Source organism: Protobothrops mucrosquamatus, unplaced genomic scaffold (genome assembly GCF_001527695.2).
Source record: "Protobothrops mucrosquamatus isolate PMUCROS unplaced genomic scaffold, P.Mucros_1.0 scaffold_23, whole genome shotgun sequence".
NCBI classification, from domain to species: Eukaryota; Metazoa; Chordata; class Lepidosauria; order Squamata; family Viperidae; genus Protobothrops; species Protobothrops mucrosquamatus.
In genome coordinates this window covers 661,173-685,198 of record NW_015386099.1, presented here as the reverse complement: position 1 = coordinate 685,198, position 24,026 = coordinate 661,173, and the positions used below count along the sequence as shown (strand labels likewise).

The 24,026-nt window shown below is 46.4% G+C and overlaps 1 protein-coding gene across 1 annotated transcript; it reads left to right on the top strand.

The window, feature by feature from the left end:
- The first annotated feature begins 573 nt into the window (after positions 1-573).
- On the top strand, positions 574-23,540 carry LOC107303002 (CCN family member 3-like). The gene is given in 6 exon segments (XM_029287351.1): positions 574-679; positions 1,320-1,447; positions 6,807-7,020; positions 8,805-9,039; positions 9,041-9,047; positions 22,802-23,540. Coding segments are annotated over 6 exon segments (1,002 nt in total). The 3' UTR covers positions 23,114-23,540.
- Positions 23,541-24,026: the final 486 nt, after the last annotated feature.

Sequence of the window (24,026 nt, the reverse complement as noted above, 5' to 3'; positions counted from 1 at the left end):
TGCTGTGACACTCTGGAACACGCCTTAGGCAATTGTGAGTTATGATGAAAGGACGAGGCTTTCTTTGAGGCGTGAGAGGAAGCCACATGGAATCGCTGGGATGGTGCATGCGAACGATGGGACGCTTCGGGCTCGGCCTTCTCTGGTGTGTCCTTCGCCTGAGGTTTGGCTTGGAGAGACTCCTTACTGCTTTGTAGTAACTTCTCGCGTTCCTTGTTTATCAGCTTGAATTTATCTACCTTTGATCTCCGCCTGCATGCCTTTCTCTGCCTGCCAGAGAGTAAAATAAAAATAAAAATAAAGGAGTAGATTGTATCCTAGCTCTAAGTAAAGGAAATGAAAAGAGCTAACATCTCAGCATGCCTCAGTAAGAAAGCCTGTGTGTCCAACTGTTCCTCCCCCCGTTTCTGCCTTCCTATTGTAAAGAGTCAATTTAGAAAGGAGATGTGTGTATTTTGAATCTTTACTGCCTAGCTAAACGAAGAGAGAAACACTTAATATTCTTTTACTTTCCTGACTCAAGCAAAGAAGATTGCTGGATTTCACTTGAAACAGGCAGAATCAACTCAACGGATGAATCATACAAATTACTTTATTCTAGGCATCCTCAAGACATTAACTCACAGTTATTGCAGAAATTCCTCTGGAATGCAGATTGTAATCGGGACCCATCGCATAGGTAAAAGGATAATAGATTTCCCCATTCTAACGGAGCTCCTAACCCTCGTGGCTAGGATTCATGGAGAGATAATAGACTGGCACATAAACAGGATATCCCGTAATAAAAACACAAGTCCCTCCCAGTGGCCAGTTAGAACACAGATCTGACCAAACAACTAAATTACATTTCCCAGAAGGCCACCCCTTAAGGGGACAGCATATTAACCCTTAAAATGCTACTTGCTCTACACACAGTTCCTAATTCCTAAGCTAGCTATATACTCTGAGCAGATGGCTATATATTCTGACCAGCACAGTGGTGTTGGCACTTTTATGTTTCGTATCTCAAACAATTGTGGTGATATTGTCTGCCAGTCCCCCTGCAACCTGATCCCTTTGCTAGTTTGGCAGAGAAGGTATCCATGTGGCAGCAGTTGGCTTTTGGTTGTTCCCAGGGTTCATTTAAATGATCCTTTTTAGTTATTGCTTGGCTCTTGAGGATCCAATGCTTTAGATCAGAGGTCCCCAACCTATGGGCCACGGCCCACTACTAGGCCGTGGCCTCTTGGCCGCTGGGCCGCATGAGTAGCTGGGCAGTGCACACGTGTGTGCGTGTGCTCACTCCCCTTGTGCCACCATTGCCGCAAGTGTGTGGGCAGCGGCAGCCCTGGTAGTATTGCATGAATGGCGGCAGCGCCATAAGCAGCAGATGGGCCGCAGTGAGATCCTCACGCTGGGGCGGTGGCACGATCCTTACGCCGGGGGTGGCATTGCTTCAGGCTGCGGCGTGAGCCTTGTGCAGGGGCAGCGGCGTGAGCCTCATCTGGGGGCGGCAGTGCAGTCCTTGTGCTGGGGGCAGCATCACTGTGGGCCACGGCATGAGCCTTGCATGGGGGTGGCAGCGCAAGCCTCGTGCCGGGGTGGCATTGCTGTGGGCCACAGCATGATCGCACTGGTGGTAGCATCGCCATGAGCCTGGAGGCGGCAGCGCCACAAGCCTCACACAGGCACCACCATAGCTCAGAGCCTCGCGCGCAGGCTCGCAGTCCCATTTGCATGGTGCACATGCTCACAGCCTGTTTGTACATGCACGTGCACGTGTGGCCACATTCACGTTTGCGCATGTACGTGTAAGGTGCCTGCCCCTCCCTCTCCCACTGGACCACCAAAACAAAAAGATTGGAGATCCCTGCTTTAGATCAGCTGTACTCCAACAAGCTTCCTCAGATGTACTAGGCTGCAAACCCCATCATCCCCTACCAGCACTCCCATTCCTTCTGGGTGTTGGCTTAATATTCTGAGACTTAGTTGCCCCAAACCTCAAGACCCCAGCATGGGAAGTGACTCTGGTTCTCAAGCAGAGATGGACAATCTTTCTCTATTAGGGTAGCATGCCATTCTCCCAGGGACAGGTTTTCCAGGCTACGTGAAGGGATGTGCAGGGCAAGGAGAGATAGTGGGGAAGAGGGCCAAAACTGGATGGGACATCCATTCTTTTTCTATGTCCATTCCTTTTTTTCTCTCTATAAAGGTAGCCCTTGACTTACAACCACAACTGAGTCCAAACTTTCTGCCGCTAAGCAACATGGTTGGTAAGTGAGTTAGATTTGGCAAGCGAAGTTGATCTCTCTTTCCTCTCCCTCCTGCATAAATGTGGTGCTATGTGTACATGCCAAGTTCCGCCAGTAGTAAGAATTCTCTGGAATGCAGAAAAAAAATCTCCTGTGCTCAGTGTTTGGCTGTCTTCCAGATTGTCACTCAGCTGAAGACCCAGCCCTCTCTCGGAGGTCTATTTAAAGATGAGTTTGAGTTCATTACTGTTCAGAAGGCAACAAAGAGGGATGCCCAGAGCAGGAAGTTCAGGATGTTTGACAACTCTGGGGCAATCATTATTCTGACCTTCTTTTCATTGGTTCTTGTACTGGATGGGTATGTACTGTATATTTCTATGAAGATATAGCAATGGAAATGGGAGGGTGTAGACTTCTCAAAAGTGCTATTTTGAAAGGCAACTGGACTGTTTTTTTCCCCTTGAGGAAGAAGAACAAAATGTTTCATTTCTCATCCAAGAAACTTCATCAGTTGTGAAGTTGTAAAATTCATCAGTTGTGAACTGATGAAGTTTCTTGGACACTTTTGAGACAACTATGACCTGGATGATTGAGAATCTCCACAGAAATTTCTCCATTTCTTGGATATGATGAGATGTGGTGCTGGCGACCAGCTTGGCTGGCTTCAGAAAAGAGCTAGACCAATACATGGAAGTTCTGGGAATCTGTGGCTATTAGTCTTGCTGTGATTGCTTCTGAAGGATATCTGCTAGGAGACTTGTGGCTTCCGTGTGCAGTTGATTGGCCACTGTGAGAACAGACAGCTGGATGAAATGGGCCAGGAGTCCAATCCAGCAAAGTGTTGCTTATGTCCTTATGAAGAAGGAGCAAAGCGTAATAGTAGGCTTTTTGTATGGAAAAATCCCCAGTTGGTTATCAACCATTTCCAGGTCAGGCTGGGTTAAAGGCTTTTTCTGATGCCCTGCAAAACTGCCGCTGTTCAGTTCAAGCATTATTGATCTAGGACAGGGGTAGGCAACCTTGGCTCTTTTATGACTCATGGTGTTCAACTCCCAGAATTCCTGAGCCAGCATGGCTGGCTCAGGAATTCTGGGAGTTGAAGTCCATGAGTCATAAAAGAGCCAAGGTTGCCTACCCCTGATCTAGGAGGATCTTCACCTAGTTTTCCATTAAATGTTTTGCAATAGCTTAGCGATAGATCCCCTTGCTTTGCCTGGTACAGTCTCCTAGGTTCAATGCTGAGCACCTCTAGTTTTTCTTTGTGAGAGATGTTCAGGTAGTAGGTGAAGGAAAGTCTTCTCTTGCCTTGAAGTCTCCAAAGTCAGCTGTTAAGTATGGTAAGAGAAGATAGAGGGACAGATAAGCTTACTGCAAATGTTCCAGAAAGCTAATATTATGTTTTTTTTAATGGAAATTGATCCCTGCCCAAGCCTCCTTGATCAACCAAACTCTCCCAATGTGGAATATAAATTCAAGAAATATGCTATTATTGTTGTTATTGTCATGGCATTGTTTTTTTATAGTAGCATCATCAACAATGCAGGGTGTCTTACTATGAAGAAGAAAACAAGTCTTCAAGTGCTTAGGGCAGAGGTGTCCAACCTTGTGGACTTCATGCTTGCTGGGGAATTCTGGGAGTTGAAGTCCACACATCTTAAAGTTGCTAAGATTGTACATCCCTAGCTTAGAGGGTGAGGAGTCTAGGAAGCCTCTTTACAACTAGTCCATGTTGTTTGACTTTAATGCAGGCAGAAAACTATGTGTGTTTATTTCAGTCAAGTCTTGGAATCTCAGAAATCCACTGCTGCTTCTTCCAAACATGTGCTGCCCTTCATAGCCCATTCCTCAACTAATCCCCTCAAATGTGTCTATGAGAATCATCAGTTGGTCCTTGCCAGGGTTGAGATGTTAGTTCATTCCCTGAGGTGAGATTGGTCTGCTTCACTGACCTGATGCAACTAAGACAGGTGCAGAGATGGAGCTGGATTCTCCTACACATTTGGACAGTAATGAAGTCAAACGGAGCGGGAAGAACATTGACATGGCTAATTTTCCCACCCTGAAAAGTCTACATTAACCTCGTCAATCCTATTTCAGCTTGTAGACTGAGCAGGTGAGACTAGAGCAGAGGTCCCCAACCTTTTGGGTACCAGGGACCGGTTCCATGGAGAGCGATTTTTCTGCGGACCGGAGGGTGCACGGTTTTGGGTGCTGCCTGCATCCCAGGGATGGGGCTTTGCTTGTTTGTGCAGACCGGTTGCTGGCATGCCGCAGCCCAGTACGGTCCACGGACCAGGGGTTGGGAACCCCTGGACTAGAGTATTACAGAACATAGAAGTTGGACCCAAAAGAGGTGACATGATAGCAGTATTCCAATATCTCAGGGGTTGCCACAAAGAAGAGGAAGTCTCCAAAGCACCTGAAGGCAGGACAGGAAGCAACGGATGGAAACTAATCAAGGAGAGAAGCAATCTAGAACTAAGGAGAAACTTCCTGACAGTTAGAACAATTAACCAGTGGAACAACCTGCCTCCAGAACCAGTGAATGCTCCAACACTGGAAGTTTTTAAGAAGAGACTGGACAGCCATTTGTCTGAAATGGTATAGGGTTTCCTGCCTGAGCAGGGGGTTGGACTAGATGACCTCCAAAGTCCCTTCCAACTTTATTATTATTACTATTATTGTTGTTGTTGTATTAAGAATGAGTTAGGGGTCACCAGTGTTCATGTTTGGCATGCAGGTAGTCCTCAACCTATGACCACAATTGAGCCCAATTGCTAAGTGAGATGGTTGTTAGTGAGTTTTGTCCCATTTTATGACTTTTCTTGCCACAGTTGTTAAGTGAGTAACTGCAGTTGTTAAGTGAGTAACAGGGTTGTTAAGTGAATCTTAACAATCGTTGACTCTGCTTCTCAGAAGATTGCAAAAGGGGATCACGTGATTGCAGGACACTGCAACCATCATAAATATGAGTCAGTTGCCAACCGTGTGAAAAACAGTCATAAGTTACTTTTTTCAGTGCCTTTGTAACTTTGAATGGTTACTAACTGAATAGTTGTAAGTCAAAGATTACCTGTAGTGATTACAGCATCAGGCTAGAAACCAGGAGACCATGAGTTCTAGTTCTGTCTTGGACATGAAGCTTACTAGGTGCCCTTCGGCCAGTCCCTCTCTTTCACTCTACAGTAGGAAGGGGGCAAGGGCAAGCCACTTCTGAAAAACCTTGGCAAACAACTGCAGGGACTAATCCAGTTTCCAAGAATCAGACAAGACTGAATGCAAGAAACAAAATGTTCAGAAACCTCTGTTATCAAAACCCAGTCAATGATGGTTTAGTTGTAATAAGATTTGGGCCACAGCAGTGCAGTAATGATATTACTGTATTATGTTTCAGTTCATCAAAGAATAACACAATACAACAAACCACATCTTTGACTGGTGTCCTTAGGTAATTTGAGTTGCATACAAGAACTAGGAATTGTCTGAGTCATGTCTTAAGATATGATATGGATCCAGCAACGTGTTTTAGGTGTTGCCTGATTCCAAACTGGTTCTGGCCAATGGACAACAAAACCAAACAAAACTCAAAATAACGAAGAAGGAAACAAAATAAAGTGTTAATACCACTTTACAATGCCTTGGTAAGGCCACACTTGGAATACAGCATCCAGTTTTGGTCACCACGATGTAAAAAAGATGTTGAGACTAGAAAGAGTACAGAGAAGAGCAACAAAGATGATTAGGAGGCTAAAACATATAAGGAATGGTTGCTGGAATTGGGTATGTCTAGTTTAATGAAGAGAAGGACGAGGGTGACATGATAGCAGTGTTCCAATCTCTAAGGGACTGCCACAAAGAAGAGGGAGTCAAACTATTCTCCAAAGCACCTGAAGGCAGGACAAGAAGCAATGGATGGAAACCCACCAAGGAGAGAAGCAACCTAGAACTAAGGAGAAATTTCCTGACAGTTAGAACAATTAATCGTGGAACAACCTGCCTCCAGAAGCGGTGAATGCTCCAACACTGGAAGTTTTTAAGAAGAGACTGGACAGCCATTTATCTGAAATGGCATAGGGTTTCCTGCCTGAGCAGGGGGTTGGACTAGATGACCTCCAAGATCCCTTCCAATATCATCATCATCATCATCATCATCATCATCATCATCATCATCATCATCATCATCATCATCATCATCATCATCATCATTATTAAAGAAGAAGAAAAGATGGCAAGTCCAACTAAGAGCACCCACACCCCAAGTATAGCATATAAAGGTCTCAACTACCCTAATTGGAAACCTGGGGGAACATCCAGATCTTCTGATCTTTTCACAACACTGTTTGGATGTTCCATATGGCTATCAGGGAGTCCCATCTCTTCTACCTCTTACTTTCTTATTGTAGCCAGAAGAACTGAAAGCTGTTTCCTCCTGCAGAAGATTGGGATAGTGGCAGCAAACTGCCACGTGCCACCCAGGAATTCCTATGCCAGTGTCTGAGTGGCATTTTAATGAAAAAAAAAAAGATTTGAGCTCATTGTTGCTCAAGCACTGCTGGGTCTCTGTCTGTTTTCTAGGTGGCATCTCAGGCATGTTCCTACCCTTGCCAGTGTCCCACACAGAGTCCCCCCTGCCCTCTTGGCAACAGCCTTTCGCTAGATGGCTGTGGTTGCCGCAAGGTATGTTCCCGGCAGCTTGGGGAGCTGTGCTCGGTGCAGGAACCTTGTGATCACCACAAAGGGCTCTACTGTGACTTTTCCAAAACCCAGAAAGACGGAGGCATCTGCTTAGGTGAGTAGTTTGCCCCTGTTCTTCTCCTTTTACAAGAGCATAATTTGCGCGTCATGGATAGTGATTGTTTCACCCCATTTCTGTGCTGGTCCCCCAACTGCCCCCTTTCTGGGGACCAATTTGGAATAGCAATGAAGAAAGGTGATGATTGAAGATGTGGCCTTTCCCCCAAGCATTGGGCTAGGATAGGGTTGAATCAAGGCTCAATAGTATGGCTGGTCTGGCGCCTAGTGGGAAGGGTTTTGTTTTATCTTGCTGTTTTTATTTGTTGTGTTAGATGAGAGAGATGGGGGGGGGCGGGCAGGCAGACTATGGCAAAGGAGGAGAGAGTGAAGGAATTGGCTGTGCCTAGTTTTGAAAAATGGGAATACAGTAGAAGGCGAAATATGATAGCATTTTTCAAGTCCCCGAAGGAATATTGCACAGAAGAAACTTCTTCTGGTATCATCCCAAAACAGAGGGCCGAATAATGTTCTTAATTTACAGAAAGGCAGATTCTTTCTGAACATCAGAAACAGCTTCTTAACATCAGTTTAGTGGAGCCAATGGTGGAGGGGGTTGGTGGGTTCCTTTCGGTGATGTTTTGCAGGTCAAGATTGGATGCTTTGATTTGGATTTCTGCAAAGAATTAGATCTGATGGTTTAAGTGATCCTCCCCAATACTCTGCAAACCCTCCCTGCAAACGTCATAATATGAAACAGTTGCCAAATATGTGGATTTTGATCATGTGATGCTGCAACAGTCGTTTATGAAAAACGGTCATACGTTACTTTTTCTACTGCTGTTGCAACTTTGAATGGTCACTAAACTGAACTGTTGTAAATCAAGGACTACCTGTGCTGAGATGGATAATGGGCTGAAATAATTTTTTTATGTTGTCTCTAGATATGAATGATCTACAACAGTATTTCCCAGCATGGACAATCTTAAGCTATATAGACTTCAACTCCCAGAATTCTTAGTGGTGTCTATGCTGCCTGGGGGATTCTGGGAGTTGAAGTCCAAAAGCTCAAAATTACCCCAGTTGGGGAATACTGTTCAATGCACTTCCCATTTCATTGGTTTTACAAAGCCATAATTCTATGTTCCAAGATTAATCTCTTTTAAAAGACTTTAGTGTGTATGCATTCTGTTCAGAGGGGAAAAAACTCCAAATGAACCAAACCAAACCAAACTAAAGCAAGTATTCATTCATTTCCAATCAATGGGAATTTGAATGAATGGAAATGCATTTATTTTTGTTTTTATTGCTCTGCAGTGGGAGCATTATTTGGCATGGAAGAAGGAGAACTTTAATTCGTTCAAAGGTCATGAAGAGTAGCCAAAAAGAAAGAACATTAATAAAATTGTAAGTTTTATTTTAATTAGATAAGTGGTAGTCTGTGTGTCCATTTTTTAGTACAGTATACTAAAAATGGCTACCCTTTGACATGGAATTTGGCAAGCTGGGGACTAATACACTGGAAATGTATTTGATGGGAAAATACCAAAGGTTACAGACATCAAAAGACTCACTGGATTGTAATTAAAATGAAAGCAGAGAAAAAAAAGGGAAGAAAAATGATTAAACTATCTAAAACAAAGAACAATGTCCTGGTATTAATGATGGATTTGCTGACATTTGACTGCTTTTATAGAAAATATGGCTATATTTATAATAAAATATGCACAGCTTTCCATTCTGTTTAATGCTACCCATTGTAAGTGTGATGATTGCTTATGTGCACTATACACATTCTGTGTTAAACTCCTGCTTACACATACCTTTGTGTTCCTCCTCCAGCTCATGAAGGGTCCTCCTGTGTCCTGATGGGGAAAACCTATCTAAATGGAGAGAGCTTCCAGCCCAGTTGTCAGCTGCAGTGTATCTGCATGGATGGGTCCATTGGCTGCATTCCCCTTTGCACTGATGGGGCACCACTCCCTCCCTCTGATTGTCCCCTCCACTGCTGGGTAAAAGCACAGAACAAGTGTGGCGAAGAGTGGGTGTGTGAAGGAAGCAGTCAAAAGACCCCTTACAAGGAAGGTATGCCTGGTGAGAGGGGAGAACTATGAACAGGGACCAAGAGGAGGCGCTGTAATTGCTGAATCAAGATAGATCTTATGGCTCTGTTGTACTCATCTTGGATGAAGGGTCAAGAGAAAGCAAGGGAAGCCCAAACAATCTTGAGGCATTAGCCATCTAAAATTTATGCCTTTGGCAATCAACTTTGTAGTTAGAAAATGGTAGTGTCTCTGAGTATCCCTTACTCTCTTGGGTATCTGCTTTAGGACTACAATTTCTTTATTTTTGTATTGTAGTGGTTCCTCTCTCACTTTTCTTAGTACTTCATCTCTTGTTGATTTCTTCATGAATCTCACTTGTACTTCTCTTGGTAGTCTATTTTTCCTTGCATAGCTTGAATTCATGCAGAATATCTGATCCGTCTCGTTTTGCATATCTGCTCTATCTGTGTTTAAGAGTTCTGCCAATAACTCAATAATCACCATTTCTATATTTTCTTCACTATTTTCAGGAATATTTTGGAATCTCAAATAATGTTCCGCTTTTCCCATTTCTACCATTGCCATAGCTCGCTCTAGCTCTTGATTTGTTTGTTCTAATTCTTCATTTTTTTGCAATAACATTTCCACCTTTTTATCAATGTCCTCGGTTTTATTTTCCATTTCCTGGATTTTCTGTTCATTTTTGATAATCTTTTGATTTTGGGCTTCAAATTGTGCCTTTATAGCCAGAATTTCTTCACTTACTTTCTCCAATTTGCTTTGTGTCTCTTCATGATTTTTCTGCATCATTTCTTGAATCAGTTTTAATGAGGCCTGCATTTCATCTTGAGCGGTATTTGCTTTTTCACGTTGCAAAATTGTCCCAACAGAACTCTGAGTTGTTGGGCTAGCTTGTCCAACAGAGGGCGCAGAAGAGGTTTTCTTTGCAAGTCTGGTAATATTGGATGTGCTCATTTTGTGGCTCACAGTCTTAAACCAATATCCAAAGTGTAAACAGGAGCCAGCTGTTGCAAGGCAAGTTCACCTCCTCCAGTCACGTCTTGAATCTAAAATGTTCTCTTTCTCCAGATAGTGTCTATTTAGTTTTTGCCAGCATCAACAAGTATAGCTATAAACAGTCTTTTCACTTGTAATCTCAAACCAAGGCGCTATTTTGTTCTCAGATTTTGGTCAAGGTCATTTGTAATGAAAACATTTCTTTTTCTTTTCTTGGTACTGTTGTTTCTTTTTTCGCCACTAGATGACCACCTCGGCTTATTTATCAGTCTCCGATACAATAGCTTCCCTCTTTTATGTTAACTGCCACTTTTGAATAGTCTCTCTGGGGGTCTTTACTCTTTCAGCTTCTCCCCATCAGGGTCTCAACATTTCCTATCACAAGGAGAAGGAAAAGACTTCAGCTCACCCAGACTCAGCTCGTTGTTGAAGATCAGCTGTTTTGCATGGCTTCCCTTCCGGCTGGAGACAACTTGGGCTGCCTCGGCTCTCCTGGCAGCCTTTCTTCCGCCCCTTTAGAGGGGGCTCCAGTTCGCTCAGATTGGTTGCCACCAGATCCAAGCTCCTGAAGTATCCCTCTTTCTTCGTTGCCCCTCCAGGGCAACTTTCCGTCCCTTTAAGGGACGGGCGAAGTGAAACCGGCCTGAGAAGCTGGAGTTCCAGCTTCTTGCGTCTGTCTCATTCTCTGCCAAACTGGAGACATTTTTTGATATGGCAGAGGAAATTGGAATACAAGACGTTTGGAGAGAAATTAATCCACAAAACCGACAATACACTTTTTATTCAAATAGCCATAAATCCTGGTCAAGAATTGATATGATTTGGATGACTTCTGAATTGAGGATGGATATACAGGAGATTGAGATAGAAATAGGTACATGGGCAGACCATAACCCTCTGAAAGTGACATGGAAAGGAATACAAAAAAAAACCAAGATGGACTTTAAACCAATCCATACTAAAAGACAAAGAATTTATAGAGCTAGTGGGGAAAAAATGGAATTCTTTTTTAAAGAAAATAAAGAAGAAGATACATCACTACAAAATCTATGGGATACAGCCAAAGCGTATTTTAGAGGCATAGCTATAACATATATGGCAAAGAAAAACAAACAGAGAAGACAGCAATATTCATTACTAAAGGCAAAATTTAGAAAGAGATAGAATTACAAGGAAACCCACAGAAAAAGACCTTGAAAAGAGAAATGGAAATAATAAAACATAAACTAAATTTGTTGGACTCAGAAAAATTGGCGGAACAGATAAAGTGAGCAAAACAAAACTTTTTCGAAAGTGCCAATAAACCAGGAAGATGGTTAATCTATAAGCTTAAAAAACAGAAAGAGAAGAAAATAATACATAACTTAGTAGATGGGAAAGATTGTTTACAATTCAAAAATGAAGAAATAAAAAAGATAATTAAGGAATACTATAAGGAATTGCATGATAAAGAGGAGATTTCAAGAGAGAGAACAGCTTGATACTTAGAAGAAAATAAACTGCCAAAAATTCCAGAGACATTTAAAACTATGTTAGAAGAAATAATAACAATGATGGAGATATTAGAGGCTATAAAACGACAAAAAATGGGAAAACGCTAGCTTCCTGCAGGGTACCCCTAACCGTAGATACTTAGTTGATAAATACATCCAATCACCCACCCGGAAGGGTCTGTGATCTGCCCTTCTCTTGTTGGCCTGTGCTTTCACCTCTGCTTCGGCCTTAGCTAAGGCCTCTTTCACTGTTCCCCACAACCCGGCTACCCGAGTCATCCAAGCTTGCGGGGTACATGGTATGGCAGTTTCCTGGGGCCACTCGGGGATGGGAACGAACTCCACCCCATGCACAACCAAGAACGGAGCAAACCCTGTGCTGCTGTGCACTGTGTTGTTATACGCCACTTCAGCAAACGGCAACAGATCCACCCAATCCGTTTGCTGAAAGGTGATTTAACTCCGGAGGTAGCGCTCCACTATGGCATTTGCGCGTTCAGCCGCTCCGTTGGTGCAGGGGTGATACGCTGAACTAAGCCCTTGGGACGATCCTATCAGGTGGAGGAAGTCCCGCCAAAAGCGTGCCGTAAACTGCACCCCCGGTCCGAGATGATACGTCGAGGCACCCCATGGAGACGGTAGACGTGTTGGACAAAAAGCCTGGCCAACCGTTGGGCCAACGGCAATCCCTTGCAGGGGATGAATTGGGCTTGTTTGGAGAAGAGGTCGATGACAGTCCAAATAACGGTGTGCCCACGGCTCTCCGGTAGTTCAACCACAAAATCCATGGCTATCTCCTCCCATGGCCGGGTTGGGTCTGCCACCTTCTGTAACAACCCCAAGGGTTTCCCCGTATGGGGCTTTGCGGTGGCACAGACATGGCAGTCCTTTACATACGCCTCCACGTCCGGTTTCACCTGGGGCCACCAAAACTGACGCCGTACTAGATGCAATATTTTCAGGAAACCGAAATGCCCGGCTTGCTTGGCATCGTGACATCGTCGGAGGACTGTTTGTTGCATGACCTCTGGGACGTACAATTTGTCTCCTTTCCACGCCACCCCCTCTCTCCATGTCAGCAGACCTGGATGGTCCCTCAGCCATGCGTCACCTAGCACTGCCGTCTGTAACTCCGGGAGCACTCCACCCACCACCACGCGCGGGACCGCTCGAGCTGCTTCTTGTCGGAATGGAGGCATGATCGCCTGCACTACCTCCTTCTGCTTACTATGGTACTGAGACATGCGCGACAGCGCATCGGCGAGAAAGTTTTTGCCCCCTGGTACATACTTCAAAATGAACCCAAACCGGGTGAAGTACTGGGCCCACTGGACGTGTTTGGGCGACAGGCGCCGTGGTGTTTGTAGTACTTTGAGGTTTTTATGATCCGTCCACACCTCAAACGGTTTCATAGCCCCTTCTAACAAATGCCTCCATGTTGCAAGTGCCCACCGTACCGCAAACGCCTCCTTCTCCCAAATGGCCCATGCCCGTTCGGTAGCAGTGAACTTACGGGACATGTAGGCACACGGTTGTAATACCCCCTGACTGCTCCGACTGCGACTTCACTGTCATCGGCCTGCACCACAAAGGGAGCGTCGGTATCTGGGTGGAGCAAAACCGGGTCTTTAGCAAAAAGGCTTTCAGATCCTCGAACGCCTTTTGACAGGCCATGGTCCAACCCAACGGTTGGCCAGGACGTGGCTTGCTTGTCATGTGCTTTGTCCGCAGCAACTCTGTCAAGGGATGGGCAATGGTGGCAAAGGAGGGAATGAACTGTCTATAGAAATTGGTGAACCCCAGGAAGCTTTGCAGCTGGCGCCGTGTCCTGGGGGCCTGCCAGTCTAACACCGCTTTCACCTTCTGGGGATCCATCTCTATATCGTCTCCTGAAATCCTGTATCCTAGGTAGTCTAAGCGATCCCGGTGGAATTCACATTTGGAAAGCTTCACATACAGATGAGCGTCAAGTAGTTTCTGTAGCACCTGTTGAACTAGGCTCCTCCAGGATGGTGGTGTAGATCAGAATATCGTCCAGGTAGACGAGAACCCCGCGGTAGAGATGTTCATGCAATACCTGGTTAATCAATTGCATGAACACCGCGGGGGCCCCTTGCAGGCCGAACGGCATCACCTGAAATTGGTAACTGCCGAGCGGGCAGTTGAACGCCGTTTTCCACTCGTCCCCCTGTTGTATTCGAACTCTGTAGTATGCCTCCCGGAGGTCTAATTTAGTAAACACTCGTCCCTTGCCCAACTGGGCCAATAGGTCCTTCATCAGAGGGAGGGGAGACAGATGTTGCACACTGACTGCGTTAAGGCCTCAGAAGTCCACACACAGACGAAGCGACCCGTCCTTTTTTCCTTTAAACATGACCGGGGCGGCGATCCAAGAACGGGCTGGTTGGATAAACCCTCTCGCCAGGTTCTGGTCAATATAATGGCATAAGTTCCTCCATCTCCTTAGGCGCCATGGCGTACATCCGGGGCTTGGGTAGTTTGGCCCCCGGCGCAATATCAATCACGCAGTCCATCGAGCGGTGAGGTGGTAACTGGTTGCACTCCCTCTCACTGAAGACGTCGGCCAAATCGCCGTACACGGCCGGGAAAGGGTCCCCCTCCCGCTCCCCCTGTGGCTGATTTGTGATTGCAAACCCCTGGACTTGCTCCCGGGGGGTCTGGTACAGGTGGTTGGGGTCAAAACACCAAGGCGTAACGATAACCCCCCTCCCACCAAATGGTAGGTCCCCACTTGTCCAACCAGGCCAGGCCCAATATTACAGACTCGGTCATGGAGGGGACCACAATAAACCTGAGGACCTCCCAATGCAAACCCATCTCCAAGCGGACGGGTTCCGTAACGAGAGTGGCTGGAGCCCCCCCTGAAGGGATCCATCCACTTGCTCGAAGCGGACCGGGTTGGCCAGCTGCAGCAGCTTAATGCCAATCTCCCCCGCCATGGCTCTACTCATCAAACACCGGGTACAACCGGAGTCTATAAGGGCTCGGTATTCCCTCCGCACCCCAGTCTGGGGACTCGTCAGGGTGATAGGAAGGACAAAGGAGCTTACTGGCTCACTCACCATAGGGTCATTGGCTACCTCGTCCTCGCTGTCGGCGGTGGCTGGATGGTATCTCGCCACCGCTGTGGCCTCCTCCTCTACCGGGAGCACCCGCTGGGCTGCCGGGGCTGCAGGCTGTTTTGCTGCTCTTAGTTTTTCAGGGGTCTTTTTTGGACTTGGGGCGGTTCTTCCAGTTGCTGCGGGACTCCGTAGACTAGGGGCTGGACAGTCTGCCGCCCGATGGCCTGGCTGGCTACAGTGGAAACAACGGAACGAGGCCCCAGCGAGAGGCCCGGGCGGCCTTGAAGGCCCAGCCGGGAGCCCCCATTCAGCCTCCTGTGGCCTGTCCATCGGCCGTCAGGGTCTACCCGTGTCCTCCCCTCCTTTGCGGAACTCCCTCAGCCCCGTATCTAGGTCCACCGCCACCCTAAACCACTCCCGGAGCCGGTTTGGCACACCCCTGAAGACACAGGCCTGATGTAGCTCCCGGTCAAGACCTGCCCGGAAATGGTGAACCAACAAACACTCCGGCCAAGAAGAACACAGCCGACTTGCCAGCTGCCGGAAGTCCTGAACATAGTCCGCCGCGGGTCTGCCTCGTTGTTTCAGCGATAGGACCTCCGCCTCAGCCTGCTGGAGCCGTGATGCGTCCTCGAACCGAGAGTGCAGGGCTTCCAGAAATAGGCCCGCATCGGCCAACTCCCGGGCATGGTCACTATAGAGGTCTGTGGCCCATGCTGTGGCTTCCCCCTGTAGTCCAGCCGTAACTACCACCACCATCGCCCATTGGGACGGGTAGAGGTGGGCATAGCGGTCCAGGTGACTGATCAAGTGGCTTAAAAACATAGCCAACCGGTCGGGGTTTCCGTTGAATGATATCGGTATGGGCAGTGGCCCCCATGCCACTCCTGGACCCCACGGGGCCACGGGCCGACCCAGACCCTGGATGGTGTCAGCCGGGGTTGGCAGCCCCTGGGCTCCGGGCCCTGTCCCTGTGGGCCTGGTGTTCCCTCCTGACCTACCCGGTCCCAGGGACTGGGAGTGCATGGACGATGCACCTGGCACAGGCCCTCCAGCCGTGGGAGCGCTCAGAGTCGAAGTCAACCGCAGCCTTGGACTGCTCAAGCAGAACCGGGCCGACTCGGGGTGTCCTGACGGCATGTCCCCCCATTGCCATGAGGCTGTCTCCCGTGTAGCCGCACGGCTATGCCACGAAGAAGCTTCTTGATACCCAGCCTCTCCGAACCGTCCCGTAACACATCCATAGTATATTGCCCAGGGGCCATGGAATAGCTCCACTCCTCCTCATCGTCCCCTGTCACACGTCTCTACCTCCATTCCATGAGGGAGGGCCTGGCACTCGGTGTACATACCTGTCCTGCATCCAGGCTGGCCTGCACAGGACTATGCCATCACTCTCCTGTGGGCCCAGGAGCTACGGTCTCCTGGGACCCCACCAGAGGGATTGCAGGGCGTGTCACCTTTGGCCTGACAACCGGTTGCGCCTCCTGCCGTTCTGAGGCAGGTGTAGGGCCCATCGCTCCAGCCGGAGCGTCTTCACCCGTCTACGGGGGAGCCTCCTGTTTGCCCTCCGCCATTCCCTCGAAACACAAGGGTAAGGGCCAAGGGACAAAAGAATTTGGAGTTCTGGCTTACTATCACCTACGTCCGTCGTCATCCAATGAAACAAAGTCCAGGTACGCAGGTACAAGGTGGTTAGCTAGGTTTTTAATCCCAACAAACAAAAAGTCAGCACTGGGAGTGGTTTGCTCCCAATGCTTTACATAGTTGTGCCCCGCCCTACAGCCCCACCCCCAGCAGCAAACCAGCATCCGCCCAGAGCGTGTAAAACCCCCAGGTCCCTTTCCGGCCTTTCCTCGGCCTGGCCACGCCCTGCTGGCTCTCCGACCAGCAGCTTAAGTCAAGTCAAGTCCTTCCGCCGGCTTGCCAGGCTCTCCATGCTGTCCACGCCCCGGTTGTCCACTCCGGCCTCCCGTAGACCCGTCAGGATGTCAGCAGCCTCCTCCCACCTCCTGGAGCCCTTCACATCCTCCGGAGGCTTTCTGCAGCGGCCAGAGGCTTTCCCGACGTCCGGCTGCTGTGGCTGACGTCAGGCGTCCTTCCCGGCTGCCGGCGAACCTCCGCAGCCGGCTGGAGTCAGGTGACACGCTGCAGGGATCACCGGGGAGGGGGGAGGCCCGTCCTTGTCTTCCACTGGGCCCGTTCAGCGGCTGGCAGCTGGCGCAGACTCTGGACGGCCTCTAGCTGCTCTGCTGGCTGCTTCTGTCACGGCTGGCTGCTCCGGTTTACACACCCACCCACCGGTGAATGGCAAGCCCTGCGGGGCTTGACAAGGATTAGACAGGACACAGAAATTAAAGGTTTGAAGATAAAAGATGAAACATATAAGTTGCAAGCATTTGCTGATGATCTAGTATTTATTTTGGAAGAACCTTTAGAGATGATCCCTAAGCTATGGGGAAAGATAGAAGAGTATGGAGAAATGGTGGGATTAAAAATAAATAAAGAAAAAAAGGAGATAATAGTTAAGAATCTCAGATAAACAGAAAAGGCAAATGCTAGAGAAAACAGAGGTACAGATAGTGAAAAAAGTTAAATATTTAGGTATCCATCTTTCGGCCAAATGTTCATCATTAAAAGAAGATAATTATACAAAATTATTGAAACAAATAAAACTAGACTTGGAAAGATGGAAAAATCTGCTGTTGTCAATACTAGGAAGAATTGCTGCAGTAAAAATGAACGTACTGCCGAAGATTTTATTTTTATTTCAAACAATTCCGATAAAACTTGAGATTTTTTTCCCCAAGATTTAAATTTATTAATTTTGAACTTTATCTGGCAGGGGAAGAAAGCTAGAATTAAGATGAAAGCACTACAAGATGCTAGGGAAAATGGAGGATTTGGGCTGCCGGAATGGGCTTTGTATTATCAAGCATCTGTGTTAACTTGGGTGAAAGAATGGATAATGCTTAGAAACAAAAGGTTGTTGTATTTAGAGCAGTGGTTCTCAACCTTTCTAATGCCGCGACCCCTTAATATAGTTCCTCATATTGTGGTGACCCCCAACCATAAAATTATTTTCGTTGCTACTTCATAACTGTAATTTTGCTACTGTTATGAATCGTAATGTAAATATCTGATATGCAGGGTGTATTTTCATTGTTACAAATTGAACATAATTAAAACATAGTGATTAATCACAAAAACAATATAGCAATGCTCGCTGGAGAAGCTTACTCTTCCTTGCTTAAAAATGTTGGGAGGGAGGGAAGGGGAAGGAAGGAAGGAAGATTGAAGGGGAACGGAAGGAGATGGAGAAGGAAGGAGATTGAAGGAGGAAGGAAGGAAGGAAGGAAGGAAGGAAGGAAGGAAGGAAGGAAGGAAGGAAGGAGAGAGAGATTGAAGGAAGGGATGGAGATGGAGAGAATGGAGGAAGATTGAAGGGAAAAGGAAGGAGATGGAGAAGGAAGGAGTTTGAAGGGGGAAGTAAGGAAGGAAGGAAAGAGAGATTGAAGGGGAAGGGATGGAGATGGAAGGAAGAAAGGAAGATTGAAGGGGAAAGGAAGGAGATGGAGAAGGAAGGAGATTGAGGGGGAAAGGTAGGAAGGAAGGAAGGAAGGAAGGAAGGAAGGAAGGAGAAATTGAAAGGGAAGGAGATGGATGGATGGAAGGAAGGAAGGAAGGATTGATTTTTGGAGAGTCACGTTTTTCCAGATGGTGATGAACTGCAACTCCCAGCATTCCCCACTCTTCCACAGTGCTTTTTAGGGCTGCTGGGGATGGTAGTCCAGTAAGGTCTGGAGACACACACAGATGCCCTCCGACAGCGAGGGAGGCGGGCCGGGCGGCGCGGGGGAGGCTCCGGTGCCGCAGCTCAGCTCAGCCAGCAGCAGCAGCAGCAGCAGCAGCAGCAGCGCATTGCCTGAGCAGGGCGGGAAGAGAGGGGGTGGTGGTGGCAAGTCATGAAAGCAGCGTCCACACCTTCAGGGTGCAAATGCCTTGGACGGTTTGGCTTCCCTACCCCTTTATTTATTGATCTGCCACAAGCTCGTGCAAACAAGCCCCGAGGAGTTCTGAACAAGCGGTCGTTTAAAAAAAAAAAAAGCTTTCAGCAACGAGGCAGAAAGGGGAACTCGCTCACGGCTCTTTTTTTCCCCTTTCTCGGCGACTGGGAAGGCAGCAGCCAGAGACGCCGCTGCACAAAGGGAGGCGGAGAGAGGGGCGAGGGGAAACAACATTTGCCCTTATCGGACCCGGTTCCCTTCTGGTCGACCCCCAAATTATCTTTCCTCTCTTTCTCTTTCCTCTCTCTTCTCTTTCCTCTCTCTTCTCTTTCCTCTCTCTCTCCCTCTTTCCTCTCTCTTTCCCTCTTTCCTCTTTTTCTCTTTCCTCTCCCATTTCTCTCTTTCCTCTCTCTCTCTCTCTTTCCTCTTTTTCTCTCCCTCTCTCTATTTCTCTCTCCCTCTCAAAGATCCTTAAAATCCTTAAAAGTTATGCTTGAGCGGAAGACTTTTTCTTTTACAGATGGGGCGGATGGGCCCGACATTCGCGGGCAGGCAGGACCACGCCCGCCGAGCCGTCGCCTCCCCACTGCCCTCCACGCCAGCAGGCTCCGTCGCCGGACCTCCCAGCTAATGGGCGCAGGTCCGGGGGTCGCCAGCTGACGCTTTGGCTGGTGCGGAGGGTGAAGGGGAGGCTGCCGCAGCGCCGAACTCCTGCGCCCGTGAGCTGGGAGGTCTGGCGACGGAGCCGGCTGGCGTGGAGGGCGATGGGAGGCGGCGGCTCGGTGGGCGGGGTCCTGCCTGCCCACGAATGTCAGGCCCACCCGCCCCATCTGTAAAAGAAAAAGTCTTCCGCCCAAGCATAACTTTTAAGGATCTTTGAGAGGGAGAGAGAATGCCAGCAGTTCTGTGCCACGGAGGCTTGAGACACAGAGGCACGGGATGCGGAGCAGCGCAGCGCCGTGGGAGGTGCCAGGACAGGGGGGAGGGGTTACCTGCATCCTGCCAGCCAAATTCTGGAAGCCTGCCTGAATGAAGAATTTTAGGGGGTGTTGAAAGCGAGACTGACTGAGGGCTGTATAAAGGCCATAGATGGCTGCGTAAGCCGTAAGGAGAGTGGAAGGGAGGCGAATTTGGGGTGAAGCAGAAAACACAGGGGGAAGGCGTGCCAGCTACCTTCCCAGCGCCTGCTGCTGCCCCGCTAGCCTTACCTTGGCCACCACCCGTTCGGTGTGGCAGCAGGCAAGCCCAGGCTCTCCTGGGCGGCCCTCCCACCCCTGGCCCTCTTTTACTTACATTTAGTAGTTGCTCAGCAGGGAGGGTTGGAAACTTCCAGAAAGCTCACCTTAGCTGCAGACAACTTGCAGCAACGTTTGCCGACTGCAACTTTTGGCGGGCTCAGCAGGGCAGAGACAGCCTGGACAATTCCTATTGGCTTTTGAAAGCCAATAGAATTAGACTCTATTCAAGAGAGTCTATTCTATTGGCGTTTGAAAGCCAATAGAATCTATTGGCTTTCGAACGCCAACAGAATAGACTCTCTTGAATAGAGTCTATTCTATTGGCTTTCAAAAGCCAATAGAATAAGAGGGAGTAGCACAGCTCATGAAAAAGGGGGGAAAAACAAAAAAAAAATGCCGGATTGCGTTTCGTAAGGATTCTATGAGGAAAAACTCCAGGACTTTGGTGACCCCTGTGAAATGGTCGTTCGACCCCAAAAGGGGTCGCGACCCACAGGTTGAGAACCGCTGATTTAGAGGGACATGATCTACAACTGGGGTGGCACGCTTTTTTATGGTATGGGGAAAATAGAGCTCATAAATATTTTCAAAATCACTTTATAAGAAATGCCCTGTTAACAGTATGGGAAAAAATTAAAGCTAAAATATACCTAAAAATTCCAGGGTGGTTATCAACGATGGAGGCATTTGTACACCCGAACTTGGTAGATTTTGAAAAAATATGGACATATGGAGATATTCTAAATATTGATGGGAATTTAAAATCTAAGCAAGAACTGGAAAATCGGGGGATCAACCTGTCATGGTGGGCTCATTTATAGATACAAAGTAGATATGAAAAAGATGTGAAAATGTACGGATTTTATAAAGACCAAACTGTGTTCGATAAGATTCCTCAGATGAGAAATTAATTAAGAAAATGTATAATTTTTTTGTTAATTTTGGAAATGGAAAGCGAACAAGTTAAAGAAACAATGATAAGATGGGCAAAAAACTTTGGCTATAATATAAAACTAGAAAATTGGCAAATGCTATGGGAGAGAAACTATAAACTAACAATGTCAACCTCATATAAAGAAAACTTGTATAAAATGTTTTATACAGTAGATGGCACTTGCCACCAGCAAGACTTGCAAAAATGTTCAAAAATATGTCAGATAGATGCTGGAAATGTAAACACAATGTAGGCACATACTACCACATCTGGTGGATATGTGGCAAAGCTAAGACTTACTGGAGAAAGATATATACGTGGTTAAAAAAAATATTAGGTGAACATGTTGATTTTAAACCTGAACTTTTTTTACTAGGTATAATGTCTGAAAAGATTAATAAGCAGAGTTTATATTTAATTCTACACATCACTAGAGCAGCGAGAATAATCTTTGCACAATACTGGAAGAATAAAGAATTGCCACCAGAAGAAGAAATAATCAGAAAAATATTGGAATGTGCAGAAATGGACAGATTAACTATGAGACTGAAAGACAAAGAAGATAAGACTACTACCAAATTTGGGATTTATTTTATCGCTGGTTAGAAGAAAGAATGAAGGATTAGGAATTGAATATGTATTAGCATAGCTAATTCCAGACAACTCGTTGATTGGAAAAATTAACATATGTATACAAAAGAAAACCAATAAAATCTTTATTAAAAAAAAGAAGAAGAAAGACTCAATTCATTGGTCATCCCAGGCACCTGATGAACCCTATTGATTTTCAGAGGACACATCCCTTTAGGACCTGGTGAATGGGTTGGCCAAGGTCTTAGTCATCTCTTGGAATGAGAGGGTGGATTGAATTGTACCTGTTGTATTTATTTTAATTAGATCAATTGGAAGAGGTTATCAAGGCCCCTCAGTCCAACCTTTGCAGTTTCCAGATTAAAACTTCCTTCACAAATTCTATCCAGCATTTCCAGCAAAGAGGAAGCTGGAGCTCATGTCACAGTATGTTTTAGATGTTTTTGTAGTTATACATTCTGAAAGATCCTGCAGAGGATGATGGGTTTTTTGCATAATAAACATTTTGTAAGTAGAAAACTGAGCTAATAGAAAACTGGAGAACTGAGAGAAAATGTGCTTTGAATTGTATTTTTCATATTTATGCCCTGCTTTTCTTCTTATTAGTTCAAGATAACATTCTCAGGGTGTAGATGTTGTTCTCATAACAAACCTATAGAATGGGTTTGGTTGAGAGTAACCCAAATGGCTGAACTGGTTGAGTGGTTCAAAGATCCCAACTAACACAGGTAGCTTATACAATAGTCAAGGCACTTCTGGTTTCGGGTACTGTAAAAGAAAGCATTTTCAGAACCACGGAGAGCTCCATATAGGATTACAGTTTTTTATTAACTATCATTGTGAAAATTGTTGTTTCCACATCTGTCTAACACCTTAAAACAGTGCTTTTCAATCAAGGCCAATTCAAAAAGTGTGAACTTCACCACTGAGTGTAGATCACCATCCTCCAGACATTTTATGATTTTTTGCAGTTGCAATTCTGACAACATGTGTTACATACCCAGAGTTGTTAGTTATCTGAAGCTGAAATTAGTGTTGATAGTCACAATGGAACAGATAATCCCAGTTCTATCCAAAGTCTGAATATAGACGTGATAGTCTAGGCAAGAAAGTTCCAGAAAGGCAGCTTAAAATCCACAGATGAAAAAACACAAAGGCAGATTCTCACACACATTGTTTTTCCACTTGATTGCTGTAAAGCACTGTCCCTTAAACTAAAAGATCCGGCTTTCACCTGATCATCTCTGGTACCAGAGCCCAAGTCCTCACAGTTGGGTCTGCCTAGGATTACAGCTCAATCCTTCTCTCCTTCTTCTGATGCAAAGTCATATATCACAGTTTTGATGGTATGATAACTATCAGGTTGAAAAAGGCTGGGATAACTCAGAACCCATCCAAGCTGACCCACATCTGTTTTTTCTTTCTTTTCAGAAAGGGAAGAGGTGCCTGCGAAACCCTAAATCTCACGAGGCAATCCATTTTGAGTTCATCGGCTGCACCAGCATCCACTTCTACTGGACCAAGTTCTGTGGCAGCTGCACGGACAATCACTATTGTACGCCACGTATCACCAGCACAGTGAAAGTGGAATTTCGGTGCCCCGAGGGAGAGTCATTTGTTCGAAAAATGATGTTCATCAAGTCTTGCTCTTGCCACTATGACTGTCCTGCAGATAATGATGTCTTTCTGGCCAGTTACCACCGGTCAATGGAAGGGGACCACTTCAAACTAAAGAATCAGTAATGCTGGGTCCTGCTCCCACTCTAAACCCGGCAGATTGAATGTATCTAAAAATGCATTTGCTGATCACAAATGATCCGAGAGACTTCATGTCCAGAGACGAGTAACGTATATCTGGTGCTGCATTCTAAGACAGGGCTAATGTACTTGATTCTCCACCAACCACACCCAATCTTCTCTGAAGACCCAGATTCCATGTTCTTTCCCCTGTGAGGTATCGAAAGCACATTGATGTGTCCTATCTACATTTGGTTGCTGAATCTATACTAGCAGTTTTGCTATATGGATGCCTATCATCAGCTCTTTCCTTCACATAATCTTGGTCATGCACAATGAAGCCTGTCAGAAAATGTTAGCTCACAATGGTATAGTATCCTCTTGCTGCAGATGTTGAACAAGCATGCAGAAATATGTTCAGAAGCTGTGGAGATTAACCAAAGCTACTTCATGTTTAATTAGTATTTTGACTTTGTGTATTGTGTACGTGCAGACTGCCCTGGCAGTTGGAACACGTACGAAGTACAAATAAATCTTATCTGTGTCTGTGTCTAGCAAATCGCTAACCAGAAGGTTGTTATTTCCTCCTTGAGATGGAAAGACAATGAGGTCTATGTGTAAAATTTTCAATAAAAGAGAGCTTACGAATCTACTCGAGGTTCTCACTCTTGCAGACCGGATCACTACAAGTGGTGACCCCGACGTGATCGCTCTGAAAGTGGTACGTCCCTGGACTCTTTTACTCAATCGCCTGGAAGAGGTTCAACGCGTTTCATCAGATCTTTGCTGGGAAAAGACTGATTCTTTCGTGAGTAATGGGGGGAGATCTTTCTAAAGTGCAGTTAGCACACGTCAGGGAAATTAGAAGGATAACCGGGAGGAATTTTTTTCATTTTTCAAAGAAAGGTAATTTGCATCA